General features: G+C 50.0%; 1 protein-coding gene across 1 annotated transcript; it reads left to right on the plus strand.

Moving 5' to 3' along the window:
* Nucleotides 1–2,113: 2,113 nt before the first annotated feature.
* C3H20orf96 (chromosome 3 C20orf96 homolog) lies at nt 2,114–21,311 on the plus strand (the record flags this gene model as incomplete). Its single annotated transcript, XM_076849017.2, has 9 exons — nt 2,114–2,222; nt 8,932–9,047; nt 13,660–13,818; nt 15,702–15,801; nt 16,864–17,021; nt 17,102–17,203; nt 17,354–17,440; nt 17,739–17,857; nt 21,254–21,311. Coding segments are annotated over 9 exons (1,008 nt in total), but the record flags the coding sequence as incomplete, so codon positions are not given.
* Nucleotides 21,312–23,901: the final 2,590 nt, after the last annotated feature.

Consider the following 23,901-nt stretch of genomic DNA (forward strand, 5'->3'; position numbering starts at 1 on the left):
CTGGAAGGGAGCAGGAATGAAGTAAGAGAAAAAGAGGGAGAGGGTGGAGACTGAGCTGTGGGATGCTTTAATAATAAAAGAGAAGGAGCCAGCAAGGAAACTGAAGGGAGAGTGACTTCCTGGACACCACATTAAGAGAATATGTCAAGGGAGGGAGTAATCTTCCATGTTCAGTGCTGAAGGCAGGCTAAATGAGGGGAGAACTGGAAAGTGACCAAGGGACTTAGGAAAGAGGAGTCCACTGATTTGTTGACAAGGATAATTCCAGTGATGAGGTAGGGAGTGAAAATCCTGAATTTTGGGGAAAGGAATAGGAATCCACAGGCAAACCTCTTTAGGAATTTTGCTGTAAAGTGAAGCAGAAAAGAGGGTACAGCTGGAGAAGTGGTTCGTATTTTTTTTTTTTTTTTTTAATTCTGTTGGAGGGATGAACCCAGGGCCTGTGCATGCTGGGCAATCACTCTACCACAGAACTACAATCCCACCTCTCACTGTTTTTTTTTTTAATAGAAGAAATAAAAACATTCGCTATACCAATGGGATGATGAAAAGGAGACGGAAAACGATGATGCAGGAGAAAAAGGGGGCAAATGTTGGGCTTATGTACTCGAGAAAATGACAGTGTGTAAGATTAAGTGTAGAAATAGGTTTTAGTAGGCAATTAATACATAGTTAAGAAAAGGAGGCTGCAGGTATGGCTTAGGGATGCAGCGCTTGTCTAGCATCTGTGAAACCCTGGGTTTGATCTCCAGCAACACACACACACACACACACACACACACACACAAAGACACACACAGTTAAGAGAAGGGAGGCAAGTGGGAAGGTAAATGAAACGTGACTTTGTGTTTACTATTTTCCACGATTTTCTTAGTAAAATTGGGAGTGAGGATGAGGGAGAAAGTGATGGAAGTTCGATGAGAGTGGGAAAAATATAATTTTTTAAAATTGCGGGCGGGGCAAGTTGAGAGATTTGAAACCGAGCTGCGATGAATGCGGGGTGTGCTATTAGCTTGCGCGATTAGTCCCTCTAGGCACTCCGTAGTCGGTTTCCTTGGAAACCTAGACGCGCGAGCTCGAGAAAGCACCCTGTCTGTGGGAAATTTGATTGGCTTGGGTTGCCGCGATCCGCTCCAGATAAAAAAAGCTGGAGAAGCCGAACGGGCATCTCAGAGATCAAGGACCCACGGACTCAGGACTCTACACTTTTCTCCAATGGAGTACGACTTTCAGAAGTAGAAAGGAGCGGGGTGGCGGCGGGGGTGGACTGCGCATGCGCATACCATTCGCTAACTCGGCCTTCTCCTTGAAGGGCCCAAGTCCTCTGGCCACGCCCCCACCCCGCCCACACCTGAGAGCCCCGCCTCGCTCATTCTGGGGATCTCCCAGCTCTGCTCCGCTGTGGTACCTAGTCCCCTGCGGTTGTGCGGTAGAGACTGCACACCAATTTCAAGTGTGTTGCATACTCTTCCTTGGGCTGGGGATGATGGAAGTTCTTTCTCGCCCCAACTCTTTCCAGATCTAGCCAGAATGGGAGTCAGTCCAAACCCAAGTCCCACGTTCTGGTGAGTCTGGGAGGGCTAGGCGGGAGGGGAGGGTTTACGATGCTGCAGCCCGCCTGCCTTCACCTCCCACGCCTGGGACTGCCCGCGTGGTAGGCTCTGGAGACCTGAATTCCAGTCTCAGCTGTGTCCCACTTTTGCTGTGGGACCCTGAGCAAGGCTCTGAACCTCATTTTTCTCTAGTCACTACTTTATCAGAATGTAAGGGTATATTCATGTCTGCTCTTCTGGTTCCCTAAGAGGTGGGTATTGGGTCTTCCCATACATTCTGTTTCTTGGCACCTCACAGCCTGGATTGCTCAATAAATTCAGGCTGACCCATAAAATTTATGGAGCACGCACTACGTACGAGCTTTAAGAATATCATCTCTTGGAATTCTTGCATCAACCTATAGTTAGGTTGTGTTATTAGATCCACTTTGCTGATGAGGAAATTGAGGCTCAGAGAGCTAAATCACTTGCTCGAGGTCATGGATACCTATAAAGGGTGGAGTGAAACTTGAATTCACCGTGCTGTGTGACTGATTGTGTTTTGCTGGTTGCATTGGGTTCCATGGCAGTGGTCCACACAGAAAACCAAGCCATCTACTCTACCTCCACTTGGACAAGCCAGCAGCCACGCTAAAAGAAAAACAAAGAGTTTGACTCAAGTCCAGTCAGGTGAGCAGAGGCACTTGGGGGCTGGTGTGGGTAATGGGGACAAATTAGAGTGGCTGCTCTTGGCCCTTGGTGACACTATTCATATTAAGATAGGCTCACTGATGTAATAGACAACCTCCAGATTTCCAGTATTTTTTAGTATTTATTTTTTAGTTCTCGGTGGACACAACATCTTTGTTTGTATGTGGTGCTGAGGATCGAACCCGGGCCGCACGCATGCCAGGCGAGCCACATCCCCAGCCCCAGATTTCCAGTATTAATACAGAATCTTATTTCTTATTAATGTCAAAGTGCCTTTGAAGATCCGAGGAGAATCTATTCCATATGGTCTTCTGTTCTCCTTGACCTTGTACCTCTGATATTTAATGAGGCTTTGAAGTCGTCTGTAGGATATTTCTGTGTCTAGTTGGTAGAGAGGGAAGGGAGAGGGCAAGAACTTGAATGGTTTTGTGGGTAGTTGTTTTAGGGGGCCAGACATGAAGTGACCTATTTCCACACATGTCCCAGAGCCATAACTCAGTCACATGACCCCTAACCATAAGAAAAAATGGGAAATGCAGTCCAGCTGTGTGTCCAGGAGGGGGGAAAAGACAGGGTTTGGTGAACTCATGGGGTCCTCTCTGCCATATTGTTGTCATGCTTTCCAGGAAGTTTTGAGGCTTGGGATCAGACAGGTATAGGTTTAGATCTTGACTTTGAAATTCACACATTTGGAAAGTCACTCATCTCATTGAGCCTCAGGCTTCTCATTTGTGGAATGGGGACACCAAAAGGTTAAGAATATCCATGTAAAACACTATTGCTCAGCCTATCACACCCAACATTCCTTTTAATAACAGATATTTTGAGATTTGTCTTTCTTTTTTTTCTTTTCTTTTTTTTTTTTTTTGGTACTGGGATTGAACTCAGGGGCACTTGACCACTGAGCCACATCCCCAGCCCTATTTTGTATTTTATTTAGAGACAGGGGCTCACTGAGTTGCTAAGCACCTTGCTGTTGCTGAGGCTGGCTTTGAACCTGCCGTCCTCCTGCCTCAGCCTCATGAGTTGCTGGGATTACAGGCATGTGCCACCATGCCCGGTTTGAAATATTTCTTGAGTATCCTGAATGAACTGCATACTTGTTAAAACCTACCTGTACACACCTGCATGTACAACTGCTCACACCTCCTCACTGCCCCTGAGTGAGGAACAGAAGGTCAGTTCCCTGGGGCAACACTGATGTCTACCACCTTGTGCCTTATTGATGCTGCACGGGGGTAGAGGCTCAGGTTCCCACTGGGCTCTGCTGACCTGTGGGCAGAGGGAGGGAGTGAAGCTCAGAGGTGACAAGTCTTACCTCACACCCCTTTTTTCAGTCTCCTTAGTACTAGGTGGGAGTAGAGGCTAGAATTCCTGCTGGACCCCATGATGCTACCCTCAGTCAGCACCAAAAAAACCTGCTTCTGCCATGCTGGGGTTAGAAGCTCAGTTGCCCAACCAACTCTGTCAGCGCTGGCCCAGGTGAGGATCGCAGCACCTCCAGGCAGGGGTGAAGGATCAGCCCCCTGCTGTGCTCAGCCAGCTCTACCCAGGGAGGGAAAGGGAATGCCTCCATGCAAATATGCCCCACTAATTTTTGAAAAAGGTACAAAAACAATTCAGTAGAGGAAATAATTCAGATGAGGTGGAGCAATTGGACTTCTATGGACAGAAAGAATGAACCTCACCTTTCCCAGACCAAGTTAAGTCTCGCTACTTAATAAAAAAATTAACTCAAAATATAAATGTAGAAATGCATGAAAATTAAATGTAAAACATAAAATGTTAACCTAGAAAAGGCAGGAGAAAACAATCTTTGGAGCCTGTGGCTAAGTGAAGAATTCTTGGACACCACACCAGCAGCCCAGTTTATGAACTGAAAAATGAAAAATGGAAAGTGGGCTTCATTGAAATGAACAATTTTTGTTCTATGAAAAAAATCATTTTTAAACCTTTATTTCATTTATTTTTATTTTTGTGTGGTGCTGAGGATCAAATCCAGGGCCTCACATGTGCTAGGCAAGTGCTCTACCACTGAGCCACACCACCAGTACCCCCCACTTTTTCATGGTACTGAGAATTGAACCCAGGGACGCTCTGCCCCTGAGCTTCATCCCCAGCCCCTCATTTTATTTTTTATTTTTTATTTTGAGGCAAAGGGTGTTGCTAAGTTGCCCAGGCTGGCCTCCAATTGGTAACCCTCCTGCCTCTGCCTCCCAAGTCACTGATATTACAGGCATTTACCACTGTGCTGGGCTTAAAAAATCCTTTTGCGTGAATGAAAAGACCCCCTACAAATCTGGAGAAGATATTTGCAAACCATGTATCTATAAAGGACTTGTATTTGGTAGACTATTATCCAGAACTCTCAAAACAGTAAAATAGCTGGGTGTGGTGGCGCAAGCCTGTAATACCAGCAGCTTGGGAGACTGAGGCAGGAGGATCACAAGTTCAAATCCAGCCTCAGCAACGGCAAGGCTCTGAGCAATTCAGTGAGACCTTATTTTTAAATAAAATACAAAACAGGGCTGGGGATGTGGCTTAGTGGTTGAGTGTCCCTGAGTTCAATCCCTGGTACCTATTGCCCTTCCCCCAAAAAAGATCCCAGTAAAATAGACATTTCAATTAGACAGTTGGCAAAAGATGTGACGAAACATTTCACCAAAGAGGATTTGCTGATAGTAAATAAGCACATGAGAAGATTCTCAACGTCATAGCCACTAGGGAAATGCAAATGAACCACAATGAAATATCACTGTGTACCTATCAGAATGGCTAAAATAAAAATAGTGAATACATCAAATGCTTATGAATGAGGAGAAACTGGATTGGGCATAAATTGTTGGTGGGGCTATAAAGTGGCTCAGGAAATGAGTATGGTAGTTTCCAACACAGTTCAGCATGGCATTTCCAGATGACCCAGCAATCGCACTCTTGGGAATTTATTCCAGAAAACTGAAAGCTTATGTTCACACACAAGCTGGTCCATGAATCTCATGTCTTAGCACCCTTATTCATAATCCTCCAGTCTGGGTTGGACATCTCCAAACCCAGATGTCCTTCCACAGGTGAGTGTGTCCACAAACGAAGGGGACTCTGTTCCATGGACTGCTGGGCAGCAGTCATCAGGAGGAAGGATGATGCCCTCAGCAATCTCCATGACTCTCCAGAGAGTTCTGTTGAGTGAAAAAGCCAACCAAACCTTCCATGTTGTATGATGCCACTTATGTAACATTGTGGGAATGACACTCTTATAGAAATGAAGAATGGATTAGTGATGGCCAGGGGTTAGGGACAGAGTTGGTTGGGGGTGGTAATGGGAGGGAAGAGGGTGTGGTTATGAAAAGCAGCAGTTGGGACCCTCCTGGTTATGGAAGAGTTCTGGCTGTATCTTCATGTCCATATCCTATTTGGGATATTTCTTTTCTTTTTTTCTTTCTTTTTTTTTTTAAAAGAGAGAGTGAGAGAGGAGAGAGAGAATTTTAATATTTATTTATTTATTTTTTAGTATTTGGTGGACACAACATCTTTGTCTGTATGTGGTGCTGAGGATCGAACCCGGGCCGCACGCATGCCAGGCGAGCGCGCTACCGCTTGAGCCACATCCCCAGCCCCTGTTTGGGATATTGTACTGTATTTGTTCAAGATGTTTGTTGCCATTGGGAGACTGGATAGAGTGCACAAAAGATCTCTCTTTTTTATTTCTTAAAACAGCTGTGTTGGGCTGTAGCTGTAGCTCAGTGGAGGGGACTTGCCCAGCATGTGTGAGGCACTGGGTTTTATTCTCAGCACCACATGTGAATAAATGAATAAAATAAAGGACCATCAACATTTAAAAAACAAAAACAAAAATAAAACTGCCATGTCACACACCTGTAATTGTAGTGACTCAGGAAGCTAAGACAGGAGGATTGCAAGTTAGAGGCCAGCCTCAGCAGTTTAGTGAGGCCCTAAGCAACTTAGAGAGACCCTGTCTCAAAAAAATTAAAAAGGGGGGCCGGGGATGTGGCTCAAGTGGTAGCGCGCTCGCCTGGCATGTGTGCGGCCCAGGTTTGATCCTCAGCACCACATACAAACAAAGATGTTGTGTCCACCGAAAACTAAAAAATAAATATTAAAAATTCTCTCTCTCTCTCTTTAAAAAAAAAAATTAAAAAGGGCTGGGATGTGGCTTAGTGGTAAAGTGCCCCTGGGTTCAATCCCCAGGACCAAAACAAACACCTCTTCAAGGCCCCCCACCAAAAAAAAGCCCCAAACCCCAAACGAGCATGTGAATCTGAATTTATCTGAACATAAAAAATTTAATTAAAAAAAAATGTCATGGGGCTGGGGATATAGCTCAGTTGGTAGAGTACTTGCCTTGCATGCACAGGCCTGGGTTCAATCCCCAGTACCACACACACAAAAGATAAGTCATGGCTACTTAGTAGTGATAAAAATAAGCAAATAAGCATTATTAAATCTACAAATCTTCCTTAAGCATTTAGGAAGATTTAGAATCTTATAATTTTTATAAACACTTGTAAGAGGGATTTTGGAACTTGGTTAATTAAATTTCCCTAAACCTTTTAAGCCACATTAAAAAATTTAATATTTTCATTTTCAAATAGTTCATGCGTGTGATTAACAAAAACCATTGGGTATTTAAATAATTCTTGTGTATCTAATAAACAAACTTCTAAACATGGGTAATGTTATGTTCTCTTGAAAGTTTCTGTAATTTATACACATTTAATTAGAGGGTCTTCTACCTTTTAACTTTAAGGCAAAATCTCATTTATACCTTTAAGATTGGAATCATAGGATTTAACCTATTAGTAATTGTGTCCCTTAAAAATACAATTAAATCCCAGATATGTACAGATAATTCATACATGTGACAGAAAATTAATTTACTTCATGATTTCAGTTCTTTTTTTTTTGGTAGTTGCACACAACACCTTTATTTATTTATTTATTTTTTGTGTGGTGCTGAGGATCAAACCCAGGGCCTCACACGTGATAGGCAAACCTCTACCACTGAGCCACAACCCAGCTCCTTCAGTTCTTAATTTTAAAATATTCCAGGATTAAGGATCTTAATCTTTTCTGGGCTTTATATATATATATATATTTAAAGATTGGATGGGCCTTTATTTTATTCATTTATTTATATGCAGTGCTAAGAATCAAATCCAGTGCTTCACACATCCTAGGCAAGCGCTCTACCACTGAGCCACAACCCTGGCCCTTGTCTGGGCTTTAAAAAAATATTGTTTTGGTGCTGGGGGATTTGAACCCAGGACCTCATGCATGCCAGGCAACACCTGACCAGTGAGCCCCATCCCCAGCCCAGGATCTTGAGTTTTTTAAAGAAATAATAAATTCTTTCCCTAAATGAACTGGGTTGTACCTGGAATCAAGGTTTTGAGAAAGGAGCGGTAGCCTCTGGGTGGTTTGTCAAGTGTTGGTTGGCGACAGGCTGCAGGAGAGCAGGGATCCTAAGGGCCTGCCCTCCAAATGCCTTTATTCCCGGAAGGGAGAACTGCAGCTTGTTCAACGCCTTGTCTGGTGCTGTGCTCCCAGTTACCAGGTCACTGGGAATAATACTGTGCCCAGCGTGGAAGGCGTGGCAGGCACTGCCCTAACACCTTAAGGCACAGTAACTTAGTTAGTCTTCAAGACAACTCCAAGAGGCAGGCATGATGATGATTCCCATCTTACAGATGGAGGAACCCAGGGACAGAGAGGTCTTGTGACCCCTTGGGTCACAGAGCTCTTAGAAGGCTCTGTCTTCTTCATTAGTTCTTCATTTTTTTGGTGGGGGGTACCAGGGCTTGACCTCAGGGGCCCTCGACCACTGAGCCACATCCCAGCCCTGTTTTGTATTTTCTTTAGAGACAGTTGAGTTGCTTAGCGCCTCACTTGTGCTGAGGCTGGCTTTGAACTCGCGATCCTCCTACCTCCGCCTCCTGAGCCTCTGGGATTACGGGTGTGCCCCACTGTGCCCGGCCCTCAATAGTTCTTCTTTACTCCAAACTCACCTGGCCTGTTCCATCAGCCAGGTTGGTGAGAGACCAGGTGTTCAGAGCTGGGCCACCAGGCTCTGGTCTCTGGCTGTGCCCAGCTGCATCAGCAACTGGCGGAATACAAAAAGGGGGCGTTTCCAACTCTTTCTACCTGGAAGCCTCAGAGTGGCCCTCTGTGTAATGCAATCAACTTTTCATAGAGTACAGCGCCTCTCTAGCTCTCTCTGAAAGGGGCTGACCCTCTTTAATGGAGATGCACTGTGGAAGCCCCCTATGAAAGGGGATTCTGCCCTGGCCGCCTGGTCTTGCTACCCTTGTCCTCCCCTCTGGGTATCCTATGGTACCTGCTTTCTTTGGGCTTGTCCCTCCTTTATATCAAGTCTCAGGGTGGAGCCTGGGAACTTCTTGGTGGGTGTGACTTTCAGCCTCTGTCTAGTGTCACCGTCTCAGGGTCTGGGCCTGGGGTCTGGGCTCTCTCTCGTGCATTCTCTGGGAGGGTGGACCTTCTTTCTTTCTTTTTTTTTTTAATATATATTTTTTGGTTGTTGATGGACCTTTATTTTATTTATTAATATGCGGTGCTGAGAATCGAACCCAGAGCCTTACAAGTGCCAGGCAAGTGTGCCACCGCAGAGCCCCAGCCCCGGCCCTGGACCCTCTTTCTTTCCATCTGTCTCCAGTGACCTACTACCAGCCCACGGTGGTGACGACATACCAGCCGAGGGAGCCAGAAGATTCGCACCTGAAGGACAAGTTCAACTCTAGGAAGATTCAGGCCAAAGTCCGGTTCATGAGGGTATGAGGGGGTCTCTCCGCAGGCCCCTGGCCAGGGACGGGCACCGAGGAGGCTCAGCGACCAGCTCTGAGCACCTCAGGGGGCCAGACTCACTTCTGCCTCACGGCAACTCCTGGGCACTCAGATCATTCCTGTTTTACAGGTGGGGACACTGAGGGACAGTAAGGTAAATGACTTGTAGCATGTCACACAGCAAGAAAATGGCATCCTAGGGGTCAAAGTCAGTTAAACTAAGCGCTTGCTCTTGTGATGAGACCCAGGGAAACAATCAGAGTCACCTTTTATTTTGGTGCATTAGGAATCCCATCGAGTGGCTTTTTAAGGAATTTCCCATATGTTAACCTCATGGGTACAGAGAACACTGAGGCACGGCTTAGAAGCTGACCCTTAAGATGTCCAATCAGCTGATAGCATGGTCATTAATATTCCCATCATAGACTGTTTTGTGGCTTCTTTTATTATCTGAACAGCATTTCAAAGTATTTGAAAATGACTGAAGAAAGAGGAGTCTGTAGTATTCACATCAGAAAGAGAAACCCTGTTTTATAAATAGTACAAAATACTGCAGAAAAATTCTTTTTTTTTTTCTTTTTCTTTTTTGGTACCAGGGATTGAACCCAGGGGTGCTTAACCACGGAGCCACATCCCAGCCCTTTTTATATTTTATTTACAGACAGGGTCTCATTGTTGCTTAGGGCCTCATTGTGTTGCTGAGGCTAGCTTTGAACTTGCAGTCCTCCTGCTTCAGCCTCCCAAACCTTGGATTATAGATGTACAACACCATACCTGGTTAGAAGAATTCTTACTTCTTCAAGATTTTTTTTAAATTGTTCAATGAATGATGACTATAAAAGAAGAGGGAAAATGTACTTATTTTAAAACCATTTTTTGCACTTTAGGCTTCAGTTTTGCAAAATTGTTTAGAGGGGGCCCAGCATTCTCAAAAAGGAGGTTCGTAGTTTCTGATATTCCTTTTAATAAACCTACTTCATAGAGGTTTATTGTTTTTGTCTGACACCAAATGTGAATTTAGACAATTTGGTTGGGCTCCTAACCAGTTGATAACACTGTCTCTCAATGCTTTCTCATTCATTTAGTCGAAAAATATTTATTGAGCACCTGCTATGTGCCAGGCCTTGTTCTGAGTACGAGGACCACCAGTGATGTGGCCTCTGACCTTAGGGAACTGACATTCTCCTAGGGGACACAGATGATAACCAGGGTGGCTACAGTGATGTGTCATAATGATGAAAGCTACGAGGAAGCATGAGAATAAGATTAGGGGGCAGGGCACAGTGGCACTCACCTGTAATCCCAGCAGCTCAGAAGGCTGAGGCAGGAGGATGGTGAGTTCAAAGCCAGCCTCAGCAACAGTGAGGTGTAAGCAAGTCAGAGAGACCCTGTCTCTAAATAAAATACAAAATAGGGCTGAGGATGTGGCTCAGTGGTTGAGTGCCCCTGAGTTCAATTCCCAGTACCAAAAAAAAAAAAAAAAAAAAAAGAATAAGAGGGGGTGGTGGCAGTGACTGTTGGACAGGGTGCTCAGGGAAGGCTGCTGAGGTGCTCACCTTTGAGTCGAGACCTGAAGGAAGTAAGGAAGCAGCCACGTGTACATTTTTTTTTTTTAAGAGAGAGAGAGAGAGAGAGAGAGAGAGAGAGAGAATTTTAATATTTACTTTTTAGTTTTTGGCGGACACAACATCTTTCTTTGTATGTGGTGCTGAGGATCGAACCCGGGCCACACGCATGCCAGGCAATCGCGCTACTACTTGAGCCACATCCCCAGCCCCATGTGTATATTTGAAAGAGGAATGTTTCAGGCTAAGGAACCTCAAGTGCAAAGGCCCTGGGGTAGGTGTGGCTGGAGTAATTGATGGTGAGGCCAGATGGTGTGTTGGGGTAGAGGGGCTCATGGCCCTGTAGTCATGAATAGCTCTTAAGTTCTTATGCTAAGACGGCCAGAATCTGGGGGATTTTGAGTAGAGTGGGGGATGTGGCCTGATTTAGGTTTTCAAAGGAATCCTTGGGCTGCTGCTGCCCTGTGGAGAATGGACTGTGGGGCGAGGAGGAGGCATGGGAAGAGCAGAAGTTGCCCAGGTGACTTGTTTTTAGAGCTAGGTTTTCAGCTGTCTTGTCCCTCAGCGTCACCAGGGCGATTAGTCATTCCATTCTGTTGAATGTGCCAGTGTTGGGATGCAGCCACCAACAAGGAGCTGAGATTTGTGCGGCCTCGGGGCGGATCCTTTTCCTGGGAGAAATCATAAATGAATTAAAGGCCCCATAGAATAGTTGCCCATTCACTTACCCTACTGCAGGCATGGTTTACACGCTGGTGACACAGCTGTGACAAGACAGAGCCCCTGCCCTCCAGGCTGTGATATGCCAGGAGAAGGAGACAAGAAGAGAAAAAGAAAAGGTCATGTCAGGTGATAAGTCCTAGGAGAAAAATCAGTTGGGAAAGGGGAGTCGGGTCACATAAGTGCAAATTGAGATAAGGGTCAGAGAGAGAGAGAGAAACTGATCTGCCTTAGACCTGGTGGTCAGAGAGAACCTTTCTAGAACAGAGTCATTGCATTCTGTTTCCCAGGCTCACTCGGGAGTGGGGTGTGTGATAATCATGCAGATTGCTGTGGCCAGCCCCAATGCGCAGGCTCAGTGGCCCGGGACTTGGAGATTGATGTTACTTCAAGACCTTGGTGGATACTTGGGTCTGGAGATGGGGAGGCAAGACAGCCGAGTGGCTAGCTGCCCAGACTTGGAGGACAACAGCCCTGCTATGTGTGACCTTGGGTACGTTACTGAATCTGGTCCTCGGGTTCCACTTTGTAAAGTGGGGCTAATAATAGTCCCCATCAGAGTCACTGCGGGGTGAGTGGCATGAAGTGCTGACCTCACCCCAGACATTAGCATTATTACTGTTGTCACACAGGAGCTGAGGGCCAGGAGGGGCATTTCCTGGCAAAGGTCAGAGAAAGCAGGAGGAAAAGAAGGAAGGAAGCCGGTTGTGGTGACACAGGCCTGTCATCCCAGCAGCTCAGGAGGCTGAGGCAGGAGGATCATGAGTTCAAAGCCAGCCTTAGCAACAGCGAGGTGCTAAGCAACTCAGTGAGATCCTGACACTAAATACAACACAAAATAGGGCTGGGGGTGTGGCTCAATGATCAAGTGACCCTAAATTCAATCCTCAGTTACTCCCTTCCCCAAAAAGAAGGACTATAAAATAGAGCAAAGGTTGTGCCAGGGTGAAGGCCCAGAGACCATGATCAGTACTGTTCACTGAGTGCACCTGGGCCCTGCCATTAAGTGACTTGACTGTGACTTTATCTTCTTCTTCTTTTTTTGGGGGGGAGGGGTAATTGGGGATTGAATCCAGGGATGATTTGCCACTGAGCTGCTACATCCCCAGCCCTTTTTAAAAAAATTGATTTTGTTTTTTTAAATACACGACAGCAGAATGCATTACAATTCTTATTACACATACAGAGCACAATTTTTCATATCTCTGTTTGTATATAAAGTATGTTGACACCCAATTCGTGTCTTTATACATGTACTTTGTATAATTTTTTATTTTGAGACAGCTCTCACTAAACTGCTTAGAGCCTCACTAAGTTGCTGAGGCTGGACTCAAACTTGGAATCCTTCTGCCTCAGCCTCCTGGAGGGTGCTGGAATTACAGGCATGATCCACCATACCTGGCTTCCTTTATGTTTCATAGCAGCTCTCTGAAGCAAGTCTTAGTTTCTGGCAGCTTTAGAATGAGCGTAACCACATTTTGGAAAGTTAATTAACATGTCTAAATGCCCTGAGATGGTAAGTGGCAGAGACAGGATTGGAACTAAGATGTGTCTCTGCCTAACATCTAAGTCATAGTCATTGGTTCAGCCACTTCTTGCAGTTTTAAGCCCACTCAGTCCTTATCTTAGTGTAGTGAAAAGACCCTCTGTTTCCAATGCCAGAAGCAGCATTTCTTGGCTGACATTGAGCAAGTCACTTAACCTCTCTGAGCCTCATTGAGCCTTCACTTACCAGCAAAATAGAATTAATAAACAGGGATGCTGAAGGTTGAACTGATACCATGTGCCACCTGCACACAGGCCTCAGTGCCTCTCCTGGGGGGAAGCAGGCATGCGATGATTGCTACTGATGCTATCGTTACTGTGGATTTTATGTGCCCAGGGTTGGCTGTGACCTCGGCAAATCACTAACCTCCCTAGCCCTGGTCGTTTTCACAGGTGTGTTGCATGATGAGGTCAGGGATAGTCCTTATCGTCATCCATTCTGTCCCTCCTTTCCCCGAAGACCTGGCCCATCACCTGGGGCGTTTTACTGTTGTTATTTCTGGATTTCATTGATTTAAAAAGCCATGGATAATAAGTGCTCCTTTATTTTATTTAGTCACTAATGAGATCTTTTCAATGAGAGGGTGACATGCCACCAACTGTAAGCCGCATGCCCCCTTTAGAGGTGTGACTATGGGGAACCCGCGTCCGGGACTTGCAGGCGCTGGGCGGGCGGACAATGGGAACCTGGGAACCAGGGGAGGCCACAGGGGGCGGCAGATGGCGGCAGGCCGGCGTAGCGCCGCTCCCTTGCTGGCCCCCTCCCCCAGTCGATGGTCAGGAACCAGCGCACCTCGCTCCTGGAGATGCACCAGCACAAGTTCTTCCTCGGCAAGCTGTGCGACAAGCTGGTGAGAGCCATCCAGGACACCGAGGACAGCACGGCCTTGCGCGTGCGGGCGATGCTGCAGCAGCAGGAGACCCTGACGGTGAGCCCGCCCCTGCGCGCCCTCGCCTGGTCCCCCGGGTCCTTTACAGGCCGCTTCCTCCATCCAGATGGCGCCTCTAACTCGCTTCACCCCACCCGCGCGGGCTTTGGAATCCCAGAGCCGCCTGTCCCAGGGCCAGCCCGAGCTCACTGGCTGACCTGTTGTGCAGGGCACAACCCAAAGCGGGTTGCAGCTGGCACACGTGGTACCCGTGCAAGAGAAGGGGGCGCCACCATTGCACACAGTCAGCAGCCCTCATAGGCGACTGCCCTGTTGGGTGGGCGCTATTTTTATTATCCCATTTTAGGAAGGACCAAATGGAAAGGCAGAAGGGCTGGGTCGATGGCTCTAGGTCACCTAGCCACCAAGGGTCAGAGTTGGAATTGGAACCCAGGCACTCTGGCACCCCCATCTGGGCCCTTCCCATCCTGCTCTTGTGAGCACCCTCTGCCCAGTGGTGGCACTTGAGGTCTGTGGGTGAAGAATGACTGTGGAGAACCCAGGGAGCTTCCTCGCCCTCCTCTAGGAGAGTTGGTGACACTGTAGTGTAGGGCAGGAGGAGAGTTAGAGAAAATGGTTGAATGGACTGATGTCCCTCAACTGTAGTCTGTCTCCCTCGGGAGGAGGGGAACTGAGCACTTCCAGGGTCTGAGAGAGAAAGAAAGTTCAGACTTCTTGGGGACCCTGTTGGTCGTTGGGACTGTCGTGATGAGATTCTGTAGACTCACAGTTCTGGAGGCTGGGAGTTCAGAACCCAGGGGCCAGCAGGCGTGGTCCCCTGCTTCACCTGGACTGGAGGTGAACCCAAGGGTGCTCCATCACTGAACTAGATCCCCAGCCCTTTTCATTTTTAATTTGAACAGTCTTGCTAAGTTGCCTAGAATGGCCTTGAATTTGCAGTCCTCCTGGCTCAGCCTCCCACGTAGCTGGGATTCCAGGTGTGCATTCCCATGCCCAGCTGACAGGGCTGGCTTCTGGCGCAGCCCCTCTTCCTGGTTTGCAGATGGCGGTCTTGTTGCTGTGCCCTCCTTTCCTCTGTGTGCAGGGAGGGCGAGCACTGGTTTCTCTCCTTATAAGGACACCAGACCTGTCGGATGAGGGCCTACCTTTGTGACCTGGTTGAGCTTTAATTACTTCCTGAAAGGCCCTGTCCTGTCTCCAAATATAGTCATTTGGGGGCTGGGGTTCCAATCTGTGAATTTTGGGGGCAAACAGTTCAGCTTATAACAGGGACCAAGCCAGGGACGTCCAGTTATAAGGAAACTTGGTAGAACCTTCTTCAGACCTTCCTCGGCTGGTCTGCTTGTGCATCTTTTGTTCATCCTGGATAGTCCCGTGGCTCCTTGGGAATGGCCAATGGGAGACACCCTGTCTACATCAAGCTCTTCCTTCCGCTGGGGTCCCAGGCAGTTAGAAAGCCTGGTAAGTAAGAGGTAGGGGACTGCAGAACCCCCAGAGGCCCACTGACCCATACATGGGAACATTAGGGAGACTTCTCACAGAAAGGATTCCTGAGCTGGAATCTGCAATACAGTTGTGAACTGGGGGAGACCAGGTACGTGTTGCAGGCACAGGAAAGAGACCTGGGAGGAGAGGGATCGGAACTGGCCCAGGAGCCACGTTAGGTGGTTGATAGTAAGTGCCAGGAAGAAATCTCAGGAGATGAGGTGGGTCCAGGCCAGATCAAGGAGGGCCCTGTCAGTCAAGGAGTCTGGGGGGGGGCGGGTAGGAGCTGTTCTCCAGCCTCTGGTCAGGTTGCTGGGCCTGGGAGTGCGACTGGGAACTTCTCTGAGGAAGTGCCTGATGGCCGCAGCCTGCCATGAGCCTGAGCCAGCAGAGGCGGGGCTGGGGTGTGAGCTGACCCCACCCCACCACTCCCACAGAACATCATGGACATCCTGGAGTACTCCAACAAGAAGAGGGTACAGCAATTGCAGTCTGAGCTCCAGGAGTGGGAAGATAAGGAGGAAAGCAAGATAGACTGTAAGAAGCGTTGGGACCCACGCCTTGTGCTCACCCCTGACCCCTTGGGGAGGACAGTGGGGCATTCACCTGCACCCGCCTTTCAGAAGCCACTGGGCCCGCCCCTCCCTCCTAGGCTGATGGAGTTGCTCAGGGGTAGAGCTGATAGCTTGCTCTCCAGCTCTTAGCACTTGCTAGGCCTCGTGTGTCTGCATTTTTCTGGGTGCCCTCTCACACGGCCACTATAACCACCTGCAGAATGGGCTGCGTTCCCATTTTACAGATGAAGAAACCGCAGCTAAGGGAGGCAGAGTAGCCTGCTGAAGGTCACACAGAGGGGAGCTAGAATCCAGTTCTAGCCTGGCTCGCTCTATAAGGTCCCTCTGGGAGCCAGTGGCTGGGCTAGGACCCAGGTCTCCTGGCTTCCAGCCCACAGGGCTTTGAGCAGCCTAGAGGGGGCAGGGAGCAGTGTACCACAGTGTGGGGGACCCCTCCACAGAGGAAGCAGGACGGAGCACTGGAGATTGTGTCCTGGGAGCCAGCGTGTCCCTGTCTCCCTGGTCTCGGCTCCTTGGGAGCATGTCTGAGGAGGTTGAAGTTCAGGGAGGAATGAGCTTGGGGGTGCCATGCCTGGCCAGCAGGGTTGGACTGCTCTAGGGATTTTTGGAACCAGGGATTGAACTCAGGAGCACATCCACGGAGCCACATCCCCAGCCCTATTTTGTATTTTATTTAGAGACAGAGTCTCACTGAGTTGCTTAAAGCCCCACTTTTGCTGAGGCTGGCTTTGAACTTGCAATCCTCCTGCCTCAGCCTCCCCAGCTGCTGGGATTACAGGCAAGAACACTGCCCCCTGCTGGTCTAGGATTCTGCAGCCTTTTAGCTTCTCTGTCAGCCTTGCCTGTCCCCCGCAGGCCTGGGTCACTCTCTAGGGACGTGACTTTTCACCTCTTCCCAGGCTGTGAGCTCCTCTCAGTGCAGACCCCAGCCTATTGGCCAGGGGGCTCCTGGGCCTCCTGGGCGGGACCTTTGAGGGAAGGCCCTGCCTCCTGCCCCTCTGACTTTCTTCTCCACCCCTCCCAGGCCTGGAGCTGCAGGTGGAGCAGCTGAACGCCAGAGTCCAGAAGACCCAAGAGGAGGTGAACTTCCTGAGCACGTACATGGACCACGAGTACCCGGTCAGGTCTGTCCAGATCGCCAACCTTGTGCGCCAGCTTCAGCAGGCCAAAGACGACCAGCAGGTGGGGAGAGCCCCTGGCCCGGCTGCGCTGGAGCCTGTGGGAGGTGGGGCGGGTGGCCAACCCCCTTGTGCTGGCCCCAGGATGAGCTGGATAACCTTGCTGAGATGCGCAGAATGGTCCTGGAGTTGCTGTCAGCCAAGATTTGGAAGAAGAAGGAAAAAATCCTGAGGTCTCTGGCGATGGTGAGTGGCCAGCTGCTGTGGGGTGTCTCCGGGTCCCACCGCAGCCCTGCCGCCTTCCCAGTCCTCTGCCTCCAGCACCCCCGTCCCCCCAGCCCGGCGCAGCTGCCCTGGAAGAGGCGCCCAGGGCCTAGGCCTCTTCCTTACCCACAGAGAACCCTGCAACCCCACGAGGAGGCCCTTCTGCAGAAGACCCAGGACAGCCAGTGCAGGCAGAGGTGCAGAGGGACGGTCACGGAGGTGAGTGGACAGGAAGGTGGTGGTCCCTCCAAGGGGTGGGGGGTCTCCAGAGCCGCCCCCTGCAGCCGGTCCCCGTGCTCACTACTCCCTCAGCGTTTCCTCACCACAGGACACTGCCACTAGCTGGTGCTCTGGCCCCGTCCTGAACAGGGAGGTCTCCTCTGGAGTCCAGCACGTCCTGGGGACAAAGCCCACATCGTGTTCCCAGATGTCCTTACTCCTGTGCATTCGCCCTTCTCTCCTTTTCATTGGGGGCCACCCGGCCTCTCCCTCCTCCCCCCCACGCCCCACCCCTCAGTTCATTGAAGAGCTGGAGGGGAGACTGCCCGAGCTGAAGGCCGAGGTGGAAGAGCTCCGGGCCCAGAGGCAGGAACCCCGAGAGGTCGTTTTCAAGGACGTTCTGCTTCGGAGACCCAGGTATGTGGGGCTTTTGCAGCTGGCCGTCTTTGGGGCTCCAGGAGATTCTCTGGTCTCAGGAAACTCAGCCTCGTGTGGATGGCAGGACCCGGCACAGGGAGGGAGGACGCCTGGGTGACCCCCTTGGCTCTGCCACTGGCCACAGGCCGACGGGACCTTTCCCATCACGGGGTCTCATTTTCTCATGGCTAGGCAATCCCTAAGGACCCATCTGCTTCCCAGAGTCCAAGTGTCCACCTGGTGGGCTGTCGAAAAAGGGGGAGTTGAGGGGGGTGGTTGGTCATGTCACCACGAGGAGACACGCTTGTCACTCACCCGGGAGGGAGCTGAGGCTGGAGACAAAGCCTGAGGAGAGAAGGATGCCCCCAGTCCTTTCAGGCTTCTTCCTTCCGGAACCAATTCTCTGCCTGCTCTCTTGGACCAGGCCCTCTGTGGTTGGGCTGGGGGTCCCCCGGCCAGGCTTCTCCATGTCAGCACTACAGGACTCTGGGTGGTAGAGCCTGGTCTTGGAGAATTATCTAATTTTCCCTCTTCATCCTCTGTGTCTTCATCTCTTCCTCTTCCTGAGTTTATGAAGTGCCTGGGAAGAGCCAGGCACCATGTGAATGAAAGGGACCTTTGGTCCTGCCACCATGGAGTTGAGGAGGGAACCAGACATTAACGGACAATAATGTAGATGTAGCCTGGCACAGTGGTGCACATTTGTATTCCCAGTGACTCAGGAGGCTGAGGCAGGAGGATTGCAAGTTCGAAGCCAGCCTCAGCAATTTGGCAAGACCCTCAGCAACTTAGTTAGACTCTGCCTCAAAATTTAAAAACTTAATAAATAAAAAGGACTGGGGATGTGACTCAGTGATAGAGCACCCCTGGGTTCCGTCCCCAGATAACACCACCACAACACCACCACCAACAAAAAGACACAGATGTACAGAGCTGTCAAGGACAGAAGTCCACGGCCCTGGGAGAGTGTGTCCCATGGTAGGGGCCTGGGGCAGTCAAGGAAGGTTTCTCTGAGGATGTGACACTGAACCAAGGTCTGAAGTTTGTGTGGAAGCTCACCAGGCGAAGGGCCGGAGAAGAAGTGATTCTTGGTGGCCGTGCTGGGGTCTCTGGTGTGGCACACGTAGGTGCCCACTGCCTTGACCTGGGACCTGCACACATTGAAAGGAGAGTGAGGGGGCGAGGGTGATGTGGACCAGGGTACCAAGTTGTTTTTTTTTTTTTTGCTGAAGCTGATTTAGAGAATGTGGCTTATATTTCCAGCCACGTTGGCTTTTGAATACTGAATCCAGAATTAGGCAGATGGAGCCACCTGGCCGTGGTGGGGCTGGACATGGGGGGAACCGGTCCTTGTGGGCAGTTTGTTGCTGAGAGGAGAGTGGGCAGCCCTTGCTGTGGGCCCCCCTTGCCAGGCTCACTGTCCAGGTAGACCTACCCCCTCTGCAGGAGCAGAGGAGCAAAGGGGCAAAGAGGCCGAGGGCAGTGCCCCCACCCACATGGAAGACAACATCAGGAACGCCCTGCAGCTTTCCCTTCCCGGAGCGTGGGCACGGCGGGCTACCCAGCAGAGATCCTCAAACTTGAAGATGCGCAGCCATCACTTGGACACCTGGACATCTTTTTTTTTTTGTACTGGGGATTGAACCCAGGGTTGCTCTACCACTGAGCTGTATCCCCAGCCCTTTTATTTTTTCATTTTGAGACAGGGCCTTACTAAGTGGCCCAGTCTGGCCTTCCATTCTTGCGATCCCCCTCCTCAGCCTCCTGAGTAGCCGGGGTTACAGGCAAGCGCCTCTGCACCCGACCCACCCAGAGCGCTTGTTAAAAAGCAGATTCTAAACCAGGAGGCTGCCGTGGGCCCTGGGTTCTGTATCATGGAGAAATTCTTGGGTGGTGCTGCTGCTGTCCCCAGCCAGTGGGCCACGGGCAAGACTGTGAGGATCGGGTAGGCACCTCCTTGGCATTTACGCCAGGAGTGCAGCTGGAATTCAGAGTGATGGGGAGAATTTGGGAAGGAGTCAGCAGCTCTGCCCCTGGGGGCCTCCAGGCAGGGTCCAGCAGGCCACGGTTTGTACCTGATGCTACAAGCAGAGGATCTGTATCCCCAAAATGTCATTTTGAAAACAGCACGGAGGTTGGAGAAGAGCCAGAGTGGGAGCTGGGAGACCGGCTGGGTGTGGGGCAGTGGTCCTGGGGAGCGCTGGGTGTGGCCTGGCCAAGTGGGTGACAGAGAAGAAGGGAGGACTGGGTGGGTTGGAGAAATGTCTAAGAAGGGAACATCTGTAGGACCGGGGGCGTCTGGGAGTGGGAAGTACAGGGCGGGGAGACACCAGGAATGACCCCCAGGTTCCTGGCTCTTCTAAGAGGCTGCTGGTGCTGAATCTGGAGATGAGGAAGGCCAGGGGTGGGCAAGGGATGGAAGCATCAGGGCAGCCGAGAGGTGACGTGGATGGAACCTGCACGTAGAGCCATCAAGCGGCAACTGAGTAGATGAGTGTAGACTTCAGGACAGATGTGGGGAGATAGTGATTTGGGTGTTGCCAGGGTAGAGATGCACCTTTTAAAACGATCAGGACAAATTGTCCAATATACAGAAAAGCAGAGAGAATGAGACAAAGAACACCCAGCTGCCATCTTGATTTAGAAATAGTCACATTTTTGCCATGTTAGCCTCATCTTTATTCTTTCCTTTTAAATTTTGGCTGAAGTATTGTAAATTGCAGACATCCCGACATTTCACACCTAAATGCTTTTGTGTGTGTCAAGGGATGATTGAAACTGAGTGGATGCTCTGCTTGGGAGACAGTGGAGAGAGGACCTGATCCTGCAGCCTCTTACATGGTCATGTCGGTCACTGTGACAGGGAATCTGTTGCTGATGGCAACCGCCCTCTTCTGCTGCTTTCATGGGAAGAAGACTGTGTCGCCTCCCCTGAACAGTTACTATAGGCTGACACATAATTTGGTCTCATTAAATCTCTTGCCAATGACTGAGCTTGGACTTATCGCCCCCACTTGACAGATGAGGAAACCCAGGCTTGCTCGTGGTCTGGCACACAGGTGCTGTCACCTTGGTGCCGACTGAAGGAGTGAGGCTCAAGGTGGCCCAGGGCGAATCGTCCTGACTCCAAAGAGAGTGGTTGTCCTGAGGAACCTCAGTGCATCTGAGCTGAGCTCCTGTCCCCTCCTGACCTGGGTCCTCTCTAGTGGAACATTAGTCCTGCCAAACTCATTTCTTCTCCATTTTGACATTTGTGTGTGTGTGTGTGTGTGTGTATGTGTGGCTGTGCACAGTTGGTCTTGGGGTGCCCCACCCCGTTCCGAGGGCTTGCTTTCCCATCCCCCAACTCTGGCCCCCGGTTGCCCCTCCACACCCCTCTTTGCTGCTTCCCTCCAGATGCACCCCAGACATGGACGTCATCCTCAACCTCCCAGAAGAAGAGCCCCTCTTCTAGAGGATGTCGTGGCCGCCCTCCCCTCCCCCCTTCCCAGCACCTGGAGCCTTGATGGGTTCACTTCCAGCCTGAGTCTCCGTTCAGACCCTGCTCTGAGTCCCTCCTCCACCCTCCTCCCCTCCTTTCCTGTATATAATGATTTCTTTCCCTCCCTTTTCTGCAGTGGCCCTGCCCCCCAGGCCAGCTGGGGATTCCCAGTTAAAATTTCCATTCCTTTCTACCAATAAAGTCTGCATTGCTCTGTGCTGGTGTGTGGGGTCCCAGGCCTGCAGAAAGTGGGATAGGGATGGATTTTGCCTTGAGATGAAGGGTGGCCAGCCATGGTGTCTGTACTGGGGCTCAGGACTTCTCCAGAAGAAGTGCTGGAGTGACACCCCCACCCCCGCCAGCTCTGCATCCCCATGGCTGCCACCTGGTGCAGTGGGAACCCGGCTTCCCTTGTAGTTTGTGCCTAGAGCTGCTGAGGACAGTGCCAAGGTAGAGGGGAGGCTCCTTCAGTTCACACACCTGGGAACTTGTCTACACGGCTGGTGGCCACGCAGTCCAGCCATCTGACTGTCCACCACCTCTGCCCCAGCTGCAGAGGGACACAACCAAAACTCACGCTCCAGGGCAGAGCTCTGTGCCGCTGCAGACCCTGCTGTGGTGGACTTGGAGATGCACAGCCCGGGTCCCCCTTGGAGCAAGCACTTGAAGGTCCTGTTGGCAGGTATCCTAGGCAGCCAGCCAGACCCTCAGGGTCAGATCCTCGGGGACTGTCTCAGCTGCAGAGAGCCACTTGCCCAAGGTCAACCCTTCCCACGTCCAGTGACTGCAATGTGCAAGGTCAAAGGCCCAGATATCTTAGTCCAGCTTGGAACAATTGGAGGAGGGGAGAAATAGCTTGCTCAAGGTGACAGAGCAAGGCGTCCTGACTCCAAAGAGGATGATCGTCCTGAGCAACCTCAGGAATTGAACTCCTGCTCCTCCTCTTTTTTTTTTTTTTTTTTTTTAATATTTATTTTTGGGGCTGGGGATGTGGCTCAAGCTGTAGCGCGCTCGCCTGGCATGCGTGCAGCCCGGGTTTGATCCTCAGCACCACATACAAACAGAGATGTTGTGTCCGCCAAAAACTAAAAAATAAATACTAAAAATTAAAAAAAAAGTTATTTTTTAGTTGTAATTGGACATAATACCTTTATTTATTTATTTTTATATGATGCTGAGGGCCTCGCACGTGCAAGGCGAGTGTTCTACTGCTGAGCCCCCAGCCCCAGCCCTCCTGCTCCCTCTTGACCTTAATCCAAATACTTAAATGTTCTTGCCCCAGAGCTGCCTGGAGGGTTGGCAGAAGCTGTCCTGGGTCTGTGCTGCTGTCCAGCATGCGCCTTCCCCAGCTGATGCCCAGGGTGCTGAACCACCTGCACCCTCCACTCCATCTCAGAGGACCCAGGTGCCACGACTAGGAGCTTCTGTCCTCTCTCACATCATCTTGCACATTAGGAGACTTGGTTAGAGAGAACAGAACAACTGACTTGGTCTAAATGATGACATAATCAGGCTTTATCCAGAAGTTGAATGATGGCACCAAGGACCCTGACCAAGGTGTTGTCCTTTCTTTTTAATTTTTTTTTTTTTTTTGGTACTGGGACTTGAACTCAGGGGCACTTGACCACTGAGCCACATCTCCAGCCCTTTTCTGCATTTTGTTGAGAGACAGGGTCTCACTGAGTTGCTTAGCATCTCGCTTTTGCTGAGGCTGGCTTTGAACTCACGATCCTCCTGCCTCAGCCTATGGAGCTGCTGGGATTACAGGCATGTACCACCACACCTGGCGCGAAGTGTCCTCCTCCTAAGGTTGGTGCTGCTGGTGGTCCTAGTGTGCCAGCATCTCCTGCAGCTGTGCTGTTCAACCCTGCAGGAAGAGAAAGGATGCTCTGTCCCAGACTCCAGCCAACTGCTTCTATTGCATGTCCATCTAGAGAGGGTGGAGAGGGGAAGGTCTAGTCCAGGTCACATGCTCTGGAGACCAGTAGGCCTTCTCCAGAACCATCCATCTCCAAGCAAATTGACAGTGTTGAACATAATAGCAAATACTTAAAAGGAACTGACTCTTCTGTACGTGTATCAACTCACTAAATCCACAAGAGCAACCCTGGGAGACAAGCATTGGTCCCGCTTCTGTTTTTTAAATGAAGAAACCTGAAGAGATGAAGTAAACACGCCCCCAAAATCACCACTAGTAAGTGGTCATGGCAGTTTGCTTTAACTGCTGTGCTGTCAGGAGCTCATGTGAGCTGGAGGCTGTCTCTTAACACAAGCGTTCTTGACCATTTGAGTACTGCTGTGGTTTGAATGTTTGTCTCCCCCAAATTCATTGAAAATTTATTCCTAAAGTAAAGGGCTTTTGGGGAGTGGTGAAGCTATGAAGGGTCTGCTCTTATGAATGTAAGTAATGCCCTTAGAAAAGGGTTTGAGGGAGCTGGGTATGGTGGGGCACACCTGTAATCCCAGTGACTCAGAAGGCTGAGGCAGAAGGACTGCAAGTTCAAGGCCAGCCTCAGCAACTTAGTGAGGCCCTGTCTCAAAAAGATATAATAAAGAGTTGGGG

Source organism: Callospermophilus lateralis, chromosome 3 (genome assembly GCF_048772815.1).
Source record: "Callospermophilus lateralis isolate mCalLat2 chromosome 3, mCalLat2.hap1, whole genome shotgun sequence".
NCBI lineage: Eukaryota > Metazoa > Chordata > Mammalia > Rodentia > Sciuridae > Callospermophilus > Callospermophilus lateralis.